General features: G+C 37.1%; 2 protein-coding genes across 4 annotated transcripts; one reads left to right on the top strand and one right to left on the bottom strand.

The window, feature by feature from the left end:
- Positions 1-362: 362 nt before the first annotated feature.
- On the bottom strand, positions 363-7,189 carry mettl25b (methyltransferase like 25B). Its single transcript, XM_047361306.1, has 8 exons — positions 6,835-7,189; positions 6,595-6,713; positions 4,075-4,291; positions 3,910-3,972; positions 3,577-3,714; positions 1,677-2,443; positions 1,046-1,230; positions 363-948 (listed from the first exon to the last, which is right to left on the bottom strand). The coding sequence occupies exons 1-8, from the start codon at positions 6,970-6,972 to the stop codon at positions 863-865; spliced, it is 1,713 nt and encodes a 570-aa protein (XP_047217262.1). The 5' UTR covers positions 6,973-7,189; the 3' UTR covers positions 363-862.
- isg20l2 (interferon stimulated exonuclease gene 20-like 2) lies at positions 6,795-15,299 on the top strand. 3 transcript variants are annotated; one of them, XM_047361308.1, is made up of 4 exons: positions 6,795-6,880; positions 9,996-10,814; positions 11,522-11,722; positions 12,994-15,299. In XM_047361308.1, exons 2-4 carry the CDS (start codon positions 10,137-10,139, stop codon positions 13,105-13,107), a joined length of 993 nt encoding a protein of 330 aa, XP_047217264.1. In that variant the 5' UTR covers positions 6,795-6,880; positions 9,996-10,136; the 3' UTR covers positions 13,108-15,299. The 3 variants fall into 3 exon arrangements, with proteins under 3 accessions (XP_047217264.1, XP_047217263.1, XP_047217265.1); XM_047361307.1 differs by lacking the exon at positions 6,795-6,880 and adding an exon at positions 8,047-8,161; XM_047361309.1 differs by lacking the exon at positions 6,795-6,880 and adding an exon at positions 8,320-8,570.
- Positions 15,300-15,512: the final 213 nt, after the last annotated feature.

Raw genomic sequence — 15,512 nt, 5'->3', positions numbered from 1 at the left:
ATCTGAATGACACTACAACTGGAATTTAAATGATCCCAGTCAGACTTTCCAGGTTTAGGGTAGTGTTATGTTTCCTCAGGTTTTACTTATTATATGAGAATGAATCTTGTGAGAGTTTAACAGATAAGTTAATTAATAAACAATGAGAGTCTTGGATTGTTGATTAAGTTCATCAAAATCCACAATTTTCTCTCAGCAAATAAATGTTTTGAGTTTTTTTCTTTTTATTTCTTATGGTGTATTACATGCAACTTAACACTTGTTTAATTTGGCATTTTGGATTAAGAAAAATGCTCCACAAACCTCTTCTAGCATAAAGCTGTGAAATGTAGATTATTGAGACACATAAAACAAGATTTGGCTGGAACTAATTTAAGCAACGTTTTATTTCTTGCTTTCAGGTGAAGACGCAGTGCAGAAACAAAGATGAATGACTTCTAAAATGTCATTTAAAAAACTGATACATTTCCAGCTAAAAATCAAGCAACCTTACAACAACATTTTTTGTAAACGGAAACCAAACTATTAGTAGAATTTTGAAGATGAATTCATGATTTAGACTTAAAAATATGGCAAAAGACCACATGACAAAAAACTGTGGCACACACATCATTCACTAAATGGTAAAAAGACTTCATAGAATATAGTGCTAATCCTGACTATTTTCCCTCTCGGAACGCTTTAAACAACAATCTACATCAACCTACTAATCTGATATTCATGCAGCAATGAAAACACTGGGGATGTGAACCTTCTGAATGTAAGACACTCAATCCATCTCCTGAACCAAAGCCTTATCTTCATGATTTAATATTGATACAAACAACAGGGTACCGATTGTATGGGTTCGGTTTTGTACAGACTATCTGGACGGCTTCAGAGCAACCAGCACAAAGTTTCTTGGGGAAAAGTTTGGATTGAAGAGAGGAATTAGCTGACTGTCCACACCTGTAGAGACAATAACAGCTTTAGTCTGACAGGTGTCGGTTACACCACAAAGTGGTAGAAATGTATAATATGAATTCCAGACCATCTACCAGCTCACCGTTCTCCTCCAGATAGATCATCCTGTCAAGCAGCACCAAGGTCTCCACCACAGGAGCTAGCAGCAGGGTCAGAGTGAAGTACACCACCACCTTGCTCTGCTGTTTCAACATGGCCTCCACCCGCTCCTGGTCCAGAGGTAAATCAGGAGGCAGGCCCACCCGAGGCAGGCCCAGACGGGCATATCTAACAAAAACAATGGATGTAAATAAAACAACGGTCATAAACTAGAAATAGGGTGTATTTTTAAAAAAAAAGATTGGCTCTTGGAGTCACCGGTTGATTTCTCGGTGCATCTCTAGTTCCAATAATCTTCTTACATTTTCATTTCTAATTGAAAGAATCACTTTTATATATTTTCCCTCATGTGGAGAAAGCCTATTGTTACTAATTTATTTACACCCTCCATTTTTAAAACATAAATTGTACTGTAAAATAAATACAGTAATAGATTTTGTTTATAAAAATTAAACATTTAATAATGCTCCTCGGGTGTGATATGACAATTAGTGCTGTATCCACAGACAAAATATTTGAGGAAATGTTTTCTATAGTATCATAACAATAAAAACAATAAATCTGCAACAACTGAAAACCTTTATGAATGCCTGGGGGTGGCAGCGTTCACTCACTCAGTAAATGCTAATAGGTGGGCTTTCTTTATGGTCTGGATTCCTGCCCTGCGAAGATCTGGTCTCGTTTCCCTGATGAATGTCTCCAGTATCGCTCGGTAACAGTGCGTCCTGAGCAGCTGGCTTCCCTCTCGCAGCCTCCGCACATAGTCCTCCACAGCATGACATGCCCCCTCTCGTGCTTTATAGGAGAGCTGATGTCCAGGCAACCACTTCACCCAGGAGCTCATCGGGTAGCCAAATTCATAGCGAAATGACTCAGTGCTAGGTGTGAGCGGAGAGGAAGGTGAGATCAGTCCTGGAGGGGTGGGGTTTTCTTTGGTTGTGATTTTCATGTAGCAACACGCCACAGAGGTGATGCCACGAACTTGAGGGCAGCTGACAAAGTGGCGGAGGAGCGTGGCGCTGAGGTCTCCACAAGCATGGAGACCAGTCAAGACAAAGTCTGGATAGTCCTGCAGAAGGCTTTCCTCTGGGTTTAAACCCTCTTCAGACACAGCTGGAATGTCTGAACAGCAGAGTCTCTCAGACAGCATCTGTTCACTCTCACTCCTATTCGAATTGTGTGAAAGACCATCAGATTGTGAAGTCTGAGTTAGATCTGAGCGCCTCTTTTTGCTGGGTCCAAATAAAGTTTGGGGTCCTTCTATGACATGATTTGCCTCTTTTAGCTGCTTGATAAAAGTTTCCCATGATGCCTTAGGGTTTACCCATCCAGCCATGTGTTGTGGGATGGAGAGTGCTTCAGGAAGCTGAAAGAAGCAGCTCTAGGACAAAGATTATTAGTAGTCTTTTTAATAGGATATATCTGATTAAACATGTTTAACACAATGACTAACTACATGTAACTTTTTCCTTTAAAGCTGCAGAAGAAATGGCCAACAAATTATTCAACATTCAAAGATTAAAAACTGTTTAGAACTTAAAATTAAAATCAAAGATAATTATATCATAATTGAAGTTCCTCAAACAAATGTTGCTCTAGTTACAATACAGAAATAGTTAAACGCAGGATTAACTCTGACAATCATCAGATGAAAACAAAAGTGTTTAACTGATCTTTAAAAAAAGGTTAATTTGCTAATTACATCAGAAAATGTCCTGAGGCTGGAATATGTCAATGTTTAAAATGTGAGACTCGCTTCCCCCAGGTGGCCAAAAACAGCAACTGCAGGTTCAGTGGTTTAAAATGCTTGGACTTAAGTTCTTTGGATGTAAAACTACATTTGAATACAAATTACAACCTAAGAGGCCATTTTCTTTTCAAAAATAATGGAGTCATTTACTTTTGAGATATACAGTCGGTCATATTCAATAAAACTGATCTTTTCAAGCCTTTATTTCTGGTAAATATGATAATTTTCAGCTAATGAAAACACATTTTGGATTAGAACGAAATGATATGAAACGTTTTTAATACAGGAATGTGGGTGTAATGTAAGGTACACTATATTGCCAAAAGTATTGGGTCACAGCACCAAATTAATTCTGGTGTTCCAATCACTTCCATGGCTGCAGGTGTATAAAGTTTGGTGTAGAGAAACTTGATGGCACAGAGGCTTGACCTCAACCTTTAGGCTGCCACTCTGGTTTTATCATTCAACTATAAACACACTCCTAAACCTTGTGGAAGCTTACAGAATAAAGTTGCTATTGCTAGCAATGATGGATCCATCAACAAATCGGACCTTATAGATTTGAAAAAAAAAGGTTAACATGTACACGTAAAAGTAGACTGTTGGCAATATAGTGTATGTTTAATAACTGCTTAAAAGGTTATTTTCAAAAGATATTTTTAATCCGACAAAAATACTCATTAGAACACATATTCTGATTTATCAGATATTATTGTATTGTCATAAAACCTGTCCAAGTGAAATATGTGGGGCAAAATACTGACCTTTTTCTGTTTTTCTTTCTCCAGGGTCCACAATAACTCGGCATCAAACCTGGAAGCCATAGCAACCAGGGTGTGATCAGCCTCAATAGCAGTCACAGACAGTCCAAGCCCAAAGGACAGGAAACGGGTGAGGTGACCCTTTTGAATGCAAAATGTTGGGAAAGATGGAATATTGAGTTTGTGATTATTTGTATTCCAACTAGAAATCTTCTGTGTCTCATGACAGAGAAAAGGTCATCAGCTACAGATTTGATTGTGTGTCTTGTTGTAGCTAAACGGGGACCACAGATTTGTATAGAAACAATTAAAATGCAGCCAGTAGTTAACTCATACCTGGCCAGAGCCCACATCCACCACTCTCCTGCAGCCTGTCTGGTCACAAAGTTGTTTAACAAGCTGTGAATAAAGAAGGAGAAATCTGCAACATCTAACATAGAAACAACAACATTTTGTAAGCCTACTTAGTGAAGCAACAACAGCCAACAAAAATTTCTGTACCATGCCCAGCTTTCGGATCTCATGCTGTTTCTTGGGTTTGACGTGCTTCCTGAATATGTGTCCCAGTAAAGAACTCTGACTCTGGTTTTCCAGGAACTCATCAGGCTTCACCAAAGCAGCCACTCTGCCTTGGTCAGGCCCGCACTCTCTGGGATAGGCCAGGGCATGAGCTGTGGCACGGAAAGCCAGGAGGGACAAGGGCCACACTGAAGGATACCTGTAATCACAACGTCTGTCCTTATCATCTTCCACATTTACTGGAATAATATTATGTGGCAGGTTCCTAATCAGTTCATTTATTTCATCTTTTAATTTGCAGATACATTACATTTTTCTGTGTAGCTGCATCTGACACGTTCACACAAACAAAGTGATTCACACATAAAAACATGAAGGTGTGTAGTTTAAACAAACCAAAACTGCAGCGGCTACAGCTGAGGAGACCCTACAGTTTTTTATAGTCTTTATAAGTTCACACTAACAGACTGGTTTCAAAGATTTTTGTCTCACGACTGAAAGACCGAAGATCACAAACTTAACCGAAGCCAACTGAGTGCATCAAACTCTTGAGAGGGCAACAGTTTGAAGGAACAAACCCACCAGTAGGTGGCGGTAGTAGAAGATATTCTAAGAAGTCAGACAGGTTATATTTCTGTGCGACTTCCCCATTAAATGAATTAAATCCAATGAAAAATATGTTCAGTTTACACCACAGCAGGGGCAGAGCACGTGGCGTAGCGGTAGAGAGCGTGACCCATAAACGGAGGCCTCAGTCCTCAACGCAGCTGTCCCAGGTTCGACTCCTGACCCTGGAGACCTAAGGTGAGTGTCTCTACACCCCACTTCCTGTCTGCTTATTTGAAAAAATACCAAAAACACGGGGCCCTAGTGTTGCAAAACATAAACAAATAATTAAAAATTAACCCAAAGATATTTGGATAGTGTTGACTGTATTTTCTGCTACCCACATTAAGAGGTTGGAAGTCGTATTTGAGGTTGCTTGCGTGTAATCTAAAAAAGTTATTATTTCTATCTTAACAGACAGCTATACAATGTTTGGGCTGGACTGGTTTTATATGAAAAAGCCCCTCAGCTCCTTCATCTTATGTTTAGGTTCTGTGGACTCAATGGACTTTCATCTCTTTATACTACCTCAGTTTCTCATATGCTTTCACTTGATTTTATTTCAGCTTTTTTATATAATTATTTTTACTTTATTTCAATTTACCAATATACAATATTCAATTTAATATCCAAGTACAGCTCCATAAATGTAAACACCAAGACAAAGTTCAAGATTTGTTGTCACTTATTTTAGAAAATGAAACTTATGTATTATTTAGATTCATCACACATAGAGTGAAATATTTCAAGCCTTCATTTCTTGAAATTTTGATGATTACAGCTTACAGAAACTGAAAACCCAAAATTTAGTGTCTCAAAAATTTTGAATATCACATAAGATCCTTTTGCATGAATTACTGCATCAATACAGCATGGAGACAATCAGCCTGTTGTTCTGCTGAGGAAACCCAGGTTGCTTTGATAGCTGCCTCCAGGTCATCTGCATTGTTGGGTCTGGTGTCTCTCATTGTCCTCTTGACAATACTCCATAGATTCTCTTTGGGGTTCAGGTCAGGCCAGCTCGCTGGCCAATCCAGCACAGTAACAACATGGTAATTGAACCAGCTTTTGGTACCTTTGGCAGTGTGGGCAGGTGCCACGTGCTGCTGAAATTTCCTAGTAGATGGCTGCACTGCTTGTGGACTTAAAAAAAATAAGATAAGATAAGATAAGATAAGATGCAGGTCAAGTAACGTTGATTCTGTGACTCTTCCTTCAGACTCTGAGACCTTGATTTCCAAATTAAATAAAAACTTTACTTTCATCTGAAAAGAGGACTTTGGACCATTGAGCAACAGTCCATTTCTTTTTCCCTTTTTCTTCTGAGATAATCTCTGGTTCAAGAGTGGCTTGACATGAGGAATGTAGCATTTGTAACCCATTTGTCTGTGAGTAGTGGCTCGTGATGCTCTGACTCCAGCCTTAGCCCATTCCTTGTGAAGCTCCCCCAAATTGTCTTGTCTAGATTCAGTCCTCTTAAGACTGCAGTTATCCCGGTTATTGGAACACTTTCTCCTACCACTCAACATATTATGATCCATTGGTTTGTAATATTCTAATTTTCTAAAACACTGAATTTTGGGGTTTTATTCTCTGTAAGCCACATTTATCAAAATTACAAAATAGCATAGCATAAAACAAAGGAAACATTAAAATGCAGACTTAAAACAAAGCATTGGCTATAACATAATAAAGATTAACTGCTAAAATAATCTTTCACCTTTCTGGGACAACTACAGTATACAATAATGTTTTCAGACCTGGTTTAAAATAACCAACAGTTTCTACACATCTCAAGTTCTGTTGGAGTTCAGAAACCTACTTTCTTATTCATTTTTGTATGTAACACCTGACGTTAAGCATTTGTGAAAACGCAAAATTATAATTCGGCAGTACCTCCTGTCTTCATGAGAAGCATCCAGCAGTAGATCTGCAGTTTGTGGATATGAAAGGTCCTGCAGCACTGCCTGCCAGGTGCTGGGTAACGTCTGCCACAGATTTTCAGTGAAGAACTCCTGTAAATCAAACAAGCAGTTAACTAAGCTTTATACGTCACTAAAACTGTTGAATGTACATGATTTTCTTCAACTGGTGTGCTATATATTTAAATGTGAGCCATCATGCCTGTACACGCACAATAATAAAAGAGTCGGTCAGATGGGTGTACTGAGACAGAAAGGTGGTGAGTCTCTTCGCCTGTTCTCTTTGTTGTTCTGCAGTAAAACTTGCTGTAAACTCCTCCACATCATCAGACACTGACAGCTGTTCTGACATGGGACTTCTACGTACGCTAATGCTAACATGCGTTAGCAACTCAAAGCAGCGTGCCTGTTTAAATTAAAAGTAAATGCCAGGGAGATGGGCAATTTGTCCTCAAAACAAGCGATTAAAACAGAACAAAGACAGCTTTTAATATAAGAAATACCAACTGATTTAAAGAACTAGGTAGATACTGTCGCTACACTGTGTACATTGGCGATGCGTTCAGGGCCTCCACGTAATTTCGGATTTTTATTGGTATGCAACCTTTTAGCCCGAGAACCTGCATTTTTGTTATACAATTTACAGGGCGGTTCTAGTAATCAGTAAGTAATTTCAACAATAATAGTTATATTAATAAAAACAATAGTAAAAATTATATATATATATATATATATTAGTTTTTTCTTTTTACCTTTATTTGACCAGGATAAAGTCCCATTAAAAACTTGTTTTTTAAGAGAGTCCTGGCCAAGAGGCAGCAACAAATAAAACACTTATGAGTTTGCATAACTGGATCACTTAAAAAAATTCCGTTTGACATTTTCTGTGAGAAGAACAGCAAGACCAAAACAATAGGAAATAAAAAGCAAAACAAAACGACCGTTGCATAAAAAAACTTTGCTCTTTTACAGCAAGAGACAGACATTGTTAATTTGTAGGAGAATTGGCACTAACTAACTTGCACTTGACACATTGTGTTTAATGAAAATTAATAAAAAATAATAGAACGAAACTTTCTTAATTAATCAAATACTATGAAGTTTAACCTGCTTGTTATGCTTATTATTTGGGTTATTTTAGCATATAAATGTTGCAAACATGTAATCCAGACCTTTAGGTTTAGAAATGATTTATGAAAAGCATCCTCGGAAAAACATCTCAATGTATTACAAATACTTTTATCTTGCCAGTAGCCTAATACTGGCATAATAATAATAATAAAAAAAAACAGAGAGCAAAGTGTACCGGAGTCAAATACCTTGTTTGTATGTACAAACTTGGCAATAAAGCTGATGCTGATTCTGATATCGACATTGACACACAACTGTAATGCGCGTATTGTACACCTAATGTTGTACATGGACCTTGAAGGCAGCATGCCCCGGATGTTGATCTGCTGTTGTCAGGAAGCAGGGGTCCTCGTGTTATTTGACATATTTTGATGAGTTTTTGTCGTTGTGTTTCGTGATTTCCTTTTAGGGTATGTATTGCTCAACTCATTTAAAAATAAAAAACAGACCGAGAGAAGATTTTTTTTTTTTTTTCCCGCCAAGTTATTTTCCTCATTATTATTTACACTGCTAGCTTTAGCTAGCTAACGTTAGCCGTGATAAAACGTTATTAACGGCTAGTTAACGTTAATGTGAGCAGTGAAACTGACGTTTAACGGCGCTGAGTGGAGAGTTGTGTATTTATTCGACTTGCTAGACACTTATTGGAGTCGAAATTCACTATTTGTCTTACGGGTTGCTCTTTAGTTACTTGTAAAGAAGTTTGAAAGATACAACAATTTAAATTATCTGTTCCATTTATCTAGAATCTTAATAAAAGTAAATTCAACGACAGCTCTGGATTCTAAAAACTGTTTTAATGCTCTTTGTGAGCTGCTGGTGAGTTCAGAGACAGAATATAATATCCTGGACTGAATATACCAAGGTTTCACTGTATTTACACATAAACTATTTACAAACTGTATAATATGATCATATTGCTTTTATTTAAAAACTGACAAGCAACATTTATTATTCGTGCTGCTTATAATACACAAATATGTCTTTGCAAATACTATAAAGTTTTTAATTTGTGTTTTTGTTTTGACACGTTCTCAAATACGAACATTTCCTAAAATTGCTTATTAAGCAGAACAGTATACCATTTGACAGCTCTGTTCTTTGAGTCACAAGAGTAAAACAAGCTAATTTCTTAATAAGAGGGATAGATGACACTTCTGTAGTTCCCACACCATGATAATCCAAGTTTTACTTAAAAAAAAAAATCTAAAATAGCCAAATTTGGCCTGCTTGTAACCAAGAGAAATATGTAGGAATCTTCTTTCAAACAGCTTAATGGCAGTGTGCAGGAACAGGTGTGGGGGTATTTTAAAAAATGGAGCCATCTTGACACGACGTTTCATTCTCTCTTTGACAACCAACAATTTAAAGAAATGTTGTACCTGTTTATTGTAAGCAAACATGGTTTTATGAAAAATAATTATCTAACACCCTGTTTAACCAAAATACACTTAGCTGTTCTGGTTGATCAGAGGTTTCAACTTCACATATTTCATTTGAGTAAAGTTGGATTCGGGATCAATTCAGCTCTTCACCAATCTGTACCTTACATTTCTATTTCATCCTTTCCCATTTCCATTTTGTACTTGTAAAAAACCTTGTCGTCCATAAAATGTTGTATATACATTCATTTTTCTTTGCACTTTCCTATATTTGTGAATTATGGAGATAAATTACTATGAATTATTTCATAAAGTGTCAACTGGCCCAAACAGCCATACAGGGATCACAATCACAATCAGTTGTAATAGGGTGTAATATAACATTTTAAGAAAATAATTCCACAAAATAGTCAGTCAGTCAAAATAAACTGATAAACTATGGTTTTATTATATGGGAACAAAAATTTTATTTTTATGGGAATTAGGTATAAAATGGAAATAGGAAACAAAATGATAACCGACTGGTTTCTTTTTTCATTAGATTAGTTGATTATTTTAATAAGAAATCTGTTAAAAATGTTGAAAATAATCTCTTTATTACCTTGAACACAATTAATTTTTGCAGTGTTGCCACACAATTATTCACTTATATGAACAGGTCACACATTTCTATATACTTTTGCCCAGACTAAAACATCTAATTGCCATTTAAAGGAAGCAAATGTCAGTCATTTAATTATAATCTACTTTTCCTGGTTTGCTGTCTGCTTTTGGAAACCCCTATTAAACCTGTACCAACCAGGCTGATGAAAATATGTTATAAAGACCGAGATATTGTCTTCTAATACTTTTTGTCTTGCAGGATGGCTCATTTAAATTGGTTTCATCTGGTACAAGTTGGACTTCAATGAAAAGAGACTTGTTGAGGCTGTGAGCATGAGCAGATTCTTGGATCCAGTTGCATGAAGAATAAATAAGAAGAATAATAAGATCAGTTTTTAACATGTCTGATATTATGATCAACCTTTCCTCCTCTGTTGATACCCCACAGGGAACTAGTCCCAGAGATAAGCAAACAAGGAAGAGGAAGAGGTTTTTAAAAAAAACAAAATACTTAAAGGCGCAGGGGGATCTTAAAGTTAAACAAAATAACGCTCATCAATGGAGCAGCCATAAACGAAACCAAACTTCGAATAAGCATGGACCTACCACCAAATATCCACCTCCCCCCACTGCCACAAAAAGCAAAGGTTCTCCTGATTTTAGCAGTACTACCAGTGGCTCTGACTGTAGCTCCAAGCCTTCAACCTCCTCTTTTAACCCTTCATCAATGACTTTCACTGTGACAAATGAAGGTAGCCATAAAAAGCCAAAACAACCAGTCGACACCAAAACAACAGCAGTGGGCTCCGGCCTTTCAACATCCAGCAGCCATAAACTCTCCACCTCCACAGAGAACCCCACCAAGTACCTGGCCATTGACTGTGAGATGGTGGGTGCAGGAGCCAAAGGTAGCATTAGTCAGCTGGCTCGCTGCAGTATCGTCTCATATAATGGGCATGTGGTCTACGACAAGTTCATCAAGCCCTCCATGCCTATTACAGACTACCGCACACGATGGAGCGGTATTCGTCCCAGAGACCTCTTCAATGCCACACCGTACCCAGAGGCCAGGAAAGAGGTGACGTAAAATTTCAAAATAATTTATCACACAGCAAGGCCTTTTCTAATTTCCCCTCGGGGATCAATAAAGTATCTTTGAATTTGAATTGAATTGAATTGAAAAGAATGCGTATATCTATATATTTTTTTTATGTTCTCTGTATGAATTTGGCATTCGGTATTAATACCTACGACTCATTATCATTTTATGAAGAAGTCTCTTTATGTGGAACCTAACAGGCGGCATAAACCCTGCTATTTTGGGTCAGACGAAAGACGAGGATTGTAGGAAAATCGTGGAGAAATCTTTGGTTGTGGCCTTTAATCTGCAGTCTTATGCTGCACTTTGAGACAGGTTCAAGGATAGCTGTTAGCATTTGGCAACCAGATGCCCATAGATAACTATCGGACTGTCAGATATTTATAATAAAAAGCGCACAGTGTAGGAAGGCCATAAGTAAGAATCTAGAAGAAGACCAGTCTGTCCATTTCTGTACCCGGTGAGTGTAAACAAAGGTCAACAGTGCTAAAAATACTAAAGCCAAATATCTTATTTATAATAGAGAACTACGCACAAGTTCAACGCTTTAAACACTGAAAAATTAGAAAACAATCTGGATTTAGTTTTTTTTTTTTCATATTTCATTACATATATTAATATATCGATATATTTTGCATCATGACTTACACAAATCAGAATGATTGAAATGTGCTTTGATTCTGTAGATCCTGAGGCTTCTCATGGGGAAGGTTGTTGTTGGCCATGCCATACATAACGACTTCAAGGCGCTCGGTTACACTCATCCTTCCGCCCTGACGAGGGACACATCGAGAATCCCTCTTCTCAACCAGAAGGCTGGTTTTGCTGAGAAGGAGTGTGCTTCACTGAAGAGACTCACCAAGGCCATCTTCAATCGTGAGATCCAGGTATGCAAAGTTATGTTCATTTGCATCAATAATAGAAGAAGTCATTCAGTTTTTAGATCAGTTATTTTACCTGTTAGGTTATTTGTCTAAATAAAGAAACCATGAGGATACATCAGCTTTCTTTTCTTTAGTCCTTCACATCCTCAACCATTTTAACTATAAAAAAGGTTACACTTTACAGTTGAGGTGGCCAGTTAATGTTCTGTCTATGATTATCAGAGGGAACAAATGATCGTGATAAGAACTGTAAGTTATTTTGCTAACAACAAACACTAATTGATGATGTGTACGTAGCCCAAAAACTGACATTATGTCTAGGATTGTTATTTGTCCAATTGGAACTATATTTTTCCATCGTTGATATGAGTTTCAATAAATATCAATATACAGTATATTGCATTGGACTATAATGTTTGCTGTTTATTGGTAGAATAGCACTAATTAATGTCTTTTATATACTGAAATAGTTTAATAGTGGGTCCGTTTTATTTTTTACGTAATACTTGTGTTTCTTGAGCTCTGATGTTGTGCAGTTCATATATTTATTGTCACTTTTATTATTATTCAAATGAATTCAAGTTGAGGCATACAAACATGTTTGACCATGTCCTAGTAAGAGACATCAAGTGTGATAGTCTGTTAGAGTCTGAATGGTTACAAGGTGATGAAACCTTTCTCCAACGTGCTACATGGGAAAATAGCCTACAGGTGCGTGTCTTAGCAGTCAGTGTGCAACAAAATGTTCCTTAACATTAGAAACACAACATTAAGAAGCAGTTTTGTATTTTTATTTTTTTTCTCATGACTTTCCTGATCAGTGAGGGTTGAGTAAAGATGAACACACTTCATGTTCCTGGACTGTTTAATCTGCCTTGGATGTTGTTGTTGTTGCCTCCTCATGACATATTTTCAGCTTTGTACAGTTTGGTTTTAATATTTGATTTAGGAACTTACATCGTTTCCTTTATATGTGGAAGCAATGTTTTAATTAAAACCTCTGCTGTTTGTTCAGAGTTGAAAATAGCAATCCTTAAAACAATCATCTCCCACTATTTTGGGATTATTGATTACAGATTACTCAGTGAGAATGTTAATTTTTTATGCAAACATTAACTTGATGAACTTAATGCTGTAAAAAGCTTCCTGCATCCACTATTATCTTTGGAGCCCTGAGCTGAAAACTTACAGAATTAAGCTGTCTGTTACATTAATGTCATTATGAATAAAATGTCATGAACATGAAGCTGAGCCATCTTCTTTTATATCCTCAGACTGGAAGGAAAGGCCACTCTTCTGTGGAAGATGCTAAAGCCACGATGGAGCTTTACAAAGTGGTAGAGGAGGAATGGGAGATGATTCTTGTCTCCAAATCCCGTCCTACTTAGTGCTGTGTTTGAAGAGAAAACTCAGTTCAACTGCCTTTAAATTTGAAGATGTACTACAATGAAACCCACATGTATTCTCCTAGGGAACGTGTCTATTTGGTGTTCTGGGAATGCTTGAAGACATAATGTGTGAAGAAGGATTTCACACCATCTCTCACCTTTATTTTTCTACTTGGAGCTGCAGCCTACCACTAACAGTGGCATTCATCCATGACAACCCTAAAGCACCTTTCTTATCAGTTTGCATTATTTGTTGTAGTGAAACTGAAGGATAAAACATGTTTTAGTAGCTGCAGTTATACAGGAGCACACAGAGCCAGTAGATATACTGGGTAAAGTAAAGGTGTACAGTAACTTCTAATGAGCATGTTGAGATATTTTTGTAACACAGTTTCCACACAGGTTAGTGGAAAAGATGTCAATGTTTAAATGTTCATACACACCTGCAAGAATAGTTTCAAATCTAATTTTATAAAGGGAGCAGACAAAAGTTCTAGCACAGAGCTTTCCAGGGATTAGAACAGACACCACATTATTGTGAGTAGTTGTAACTTTCATCCTCAGGGTTTAAAATGGTGCTTCTGCCACTTCAGAGGCAGAACGGATGTAATCAAATCCATTTAGATGGTTTTGTAATTTAGAGGTTAGCAAGATGGTGCTATCATTCTCAACTGTGGGAATGATGTTCGTTCTGCACCAAACAAACTTGTTGGAAGTTTGGCCAAAAAGTTTCAAACTTTGGTTTTCTGGGACCATGACACGTTTTTTTTCTGCTATCAGGGGAAATTCAAATGCGGTTTTGTAACAATTCAACCTGCTGAGAATGTTTTTCCTAAAAGGAAAATACGTCCATCTACTGCATAGCCCAGAAGTATGAGGAATGCAGGAGTTGTCACATTTTCTGCTCCGCCAGTGCTTTCCAGACATTTCTGCAAATCCTTTCCTGTTGCTGTAGGGCTCCTGGCAGCCTCCCTTTTATTCATGGCTGCTCATCACTTCATGGAGCGATGACCAATTATTGGTGATATTTTCTCCACTTGATAACTCTTCACTTTATTTCATTTGATATCTGTTGCCTTAGAAATTCTTGAGTATTTTTCTCTTTATTTTTTACCACTAAAGATCTCAGCTTGCTGTTTAATCGTCCTTTTAACTAAGAATTGTGGACTTATTTTATCCACTCAATCAGTCAGAAAGGTGAAAAACATGAGAATGTTGATGACTGATCTTGCAAGGAGACCATGTTTAATTTTTATCCTCTTAACATCAGTCTAAGGTTTTATGGCCATCCTTTGTTAATATTAATGCAAAATAAAACCACATCGGTGGGGAACCTTTTGTTATTGACCGTGGGATGTGGGTGTCGGACCCAAAGGCAGCATTAGTCAGCTTGTTCAGTGAAGAATCACCTTGTATGATGAAGATGTGGTTTATAAGATGTTAACCAAGCCCTGGATGCCTGTTAGTGACGTCCAGTATGGTGGTATCCAACCTGCAGATCTCACTGGAGCCACACCTTAATCAAAGGAAAGGAAAGGGTTTAGGATTCTAATGTGCTTCAGTGAACAGGTTCTGGTTTAGTGTATATTCCTTGAAGGGGGAAGGTGTAGCACTGCAGTGCGTGTTTTAGATGACGGGTAAACATACTGTTTTTCATGTTTTTTTCTCTGCCAACTGAAGTTGCTTAATTCACTCACAATATTGTGGCTTCAAATTTCCCATAAGCCTCTTTTACTCATTTCACAGCTGTAGTGACATAGTGTTTGACATAGATTTTATTCAATGCTGTTTTCAATTCAGCCGTGATTCAACATTAGACTGACATTTTAAACATGTTAACATTAACCTCGTGATCCACAATTGATTTTTCATCTTAATATTGTATTAACAGCTATTGCTGCACATGTTCCACGTTGCTGCTTTTAAGGGAGGTGGAACTCAGTCATTTTTATTTTCAACAATCATTTGAAGTAGACTGAGACCTTTTTAAAGCTCATCATTCATCAATAATATTTGATCTACTTCTCCTTTTACATAAGATTGCAGAAATAACATATTGCAGCCATCTCTCTGTTATATTGTTTATTCTGTTTTTACCTCATTTAAAGGGTAAATGCTGTCAATAGCTTTTTTTTTATTCCCTCTGGGTTTTAAAAAAAATAAAAGATTTTTTTTTGTGGTGGCATAACTTTCTTAAAGACTATTTATAAATATGATTGTTTTTGTCTTCTCATTTAAAGTTAGACAAACCCAGATGTTTGTTCATACAATAGTATTACTCTTCTCTTTTTCCACTTACTGTAATTCAAAATGAAAGAAGATTAAGTGATTACCTCTGTAATATTAAGAGCTGGACAAACATGAAAGCACTGCTTCTCTCACTGTGTAATGCTATGTTATTGATT

The sequence above is a fragment of the Girardinichthys multiradiatus genome, chromosome 3, assembly GCF_021462225.1.
Source record: "Girardinichthys multiradiatus isolate DD_20200921_A chromosome 3, DD_fGirMul_XY1, whole genome shotgun sequence".
Classification (NCBI taxonomy): Eukaryota; Metazoa; Chordata; class Actinopteri; order Cyprinodontiformes; family Goodeidae; genus Girardinichthys; species Girardinichthys multiradiatus.
This window is presented reverse-complemented; position numbering and strand designations above follow the sequence as displayed.

Bases quoted from the DNA above. Each gene is read 5' to 3' on its own strand.
- mettl25b (XM_047361306.1), bottom strand. From the start codon at position 6,972: ATGTCAGAACAGCTGTCAGTGTCTGATGATGTGGAGGAGTTTACAGCA. The intron at 1,231-1,676 runs GTGAGTGAACGC...TGTTTTTGTTAG, and splicing joins CACCTATTAGCATTTACTGA to ATATGCCCGTCTGGGCCTGC. The intron at 949-1,045 runs GTGAGCTGGTAG...TTGTCTCTACAG, and splicing joins GATCTATCTGGAGGAGAACG to GTGTGGACAGTCAGCTAATT.
- isg20l2 (XM_047361308.1), top strand. From the start codon at position 10,137: ATGTCTGATATTATGATCAACCTTTCCTCCTCTGTTGATACCCCACAG. The intron at 10,815-11,521 runs GTGACGTAAAAT...TTGATTCTGTAG, and splicing joins ACCCAGAGGCCAGGAAAGAG to ATCCTGAGGCTTCTCATGGG. The intron at 11,723-12,993 runs GTATGCAAAGTT...TTATATCCTCAG, and splicing joins TCTTCAATCGTGAGATCCAG to ACTGGAAGGAAAGGCCACTC.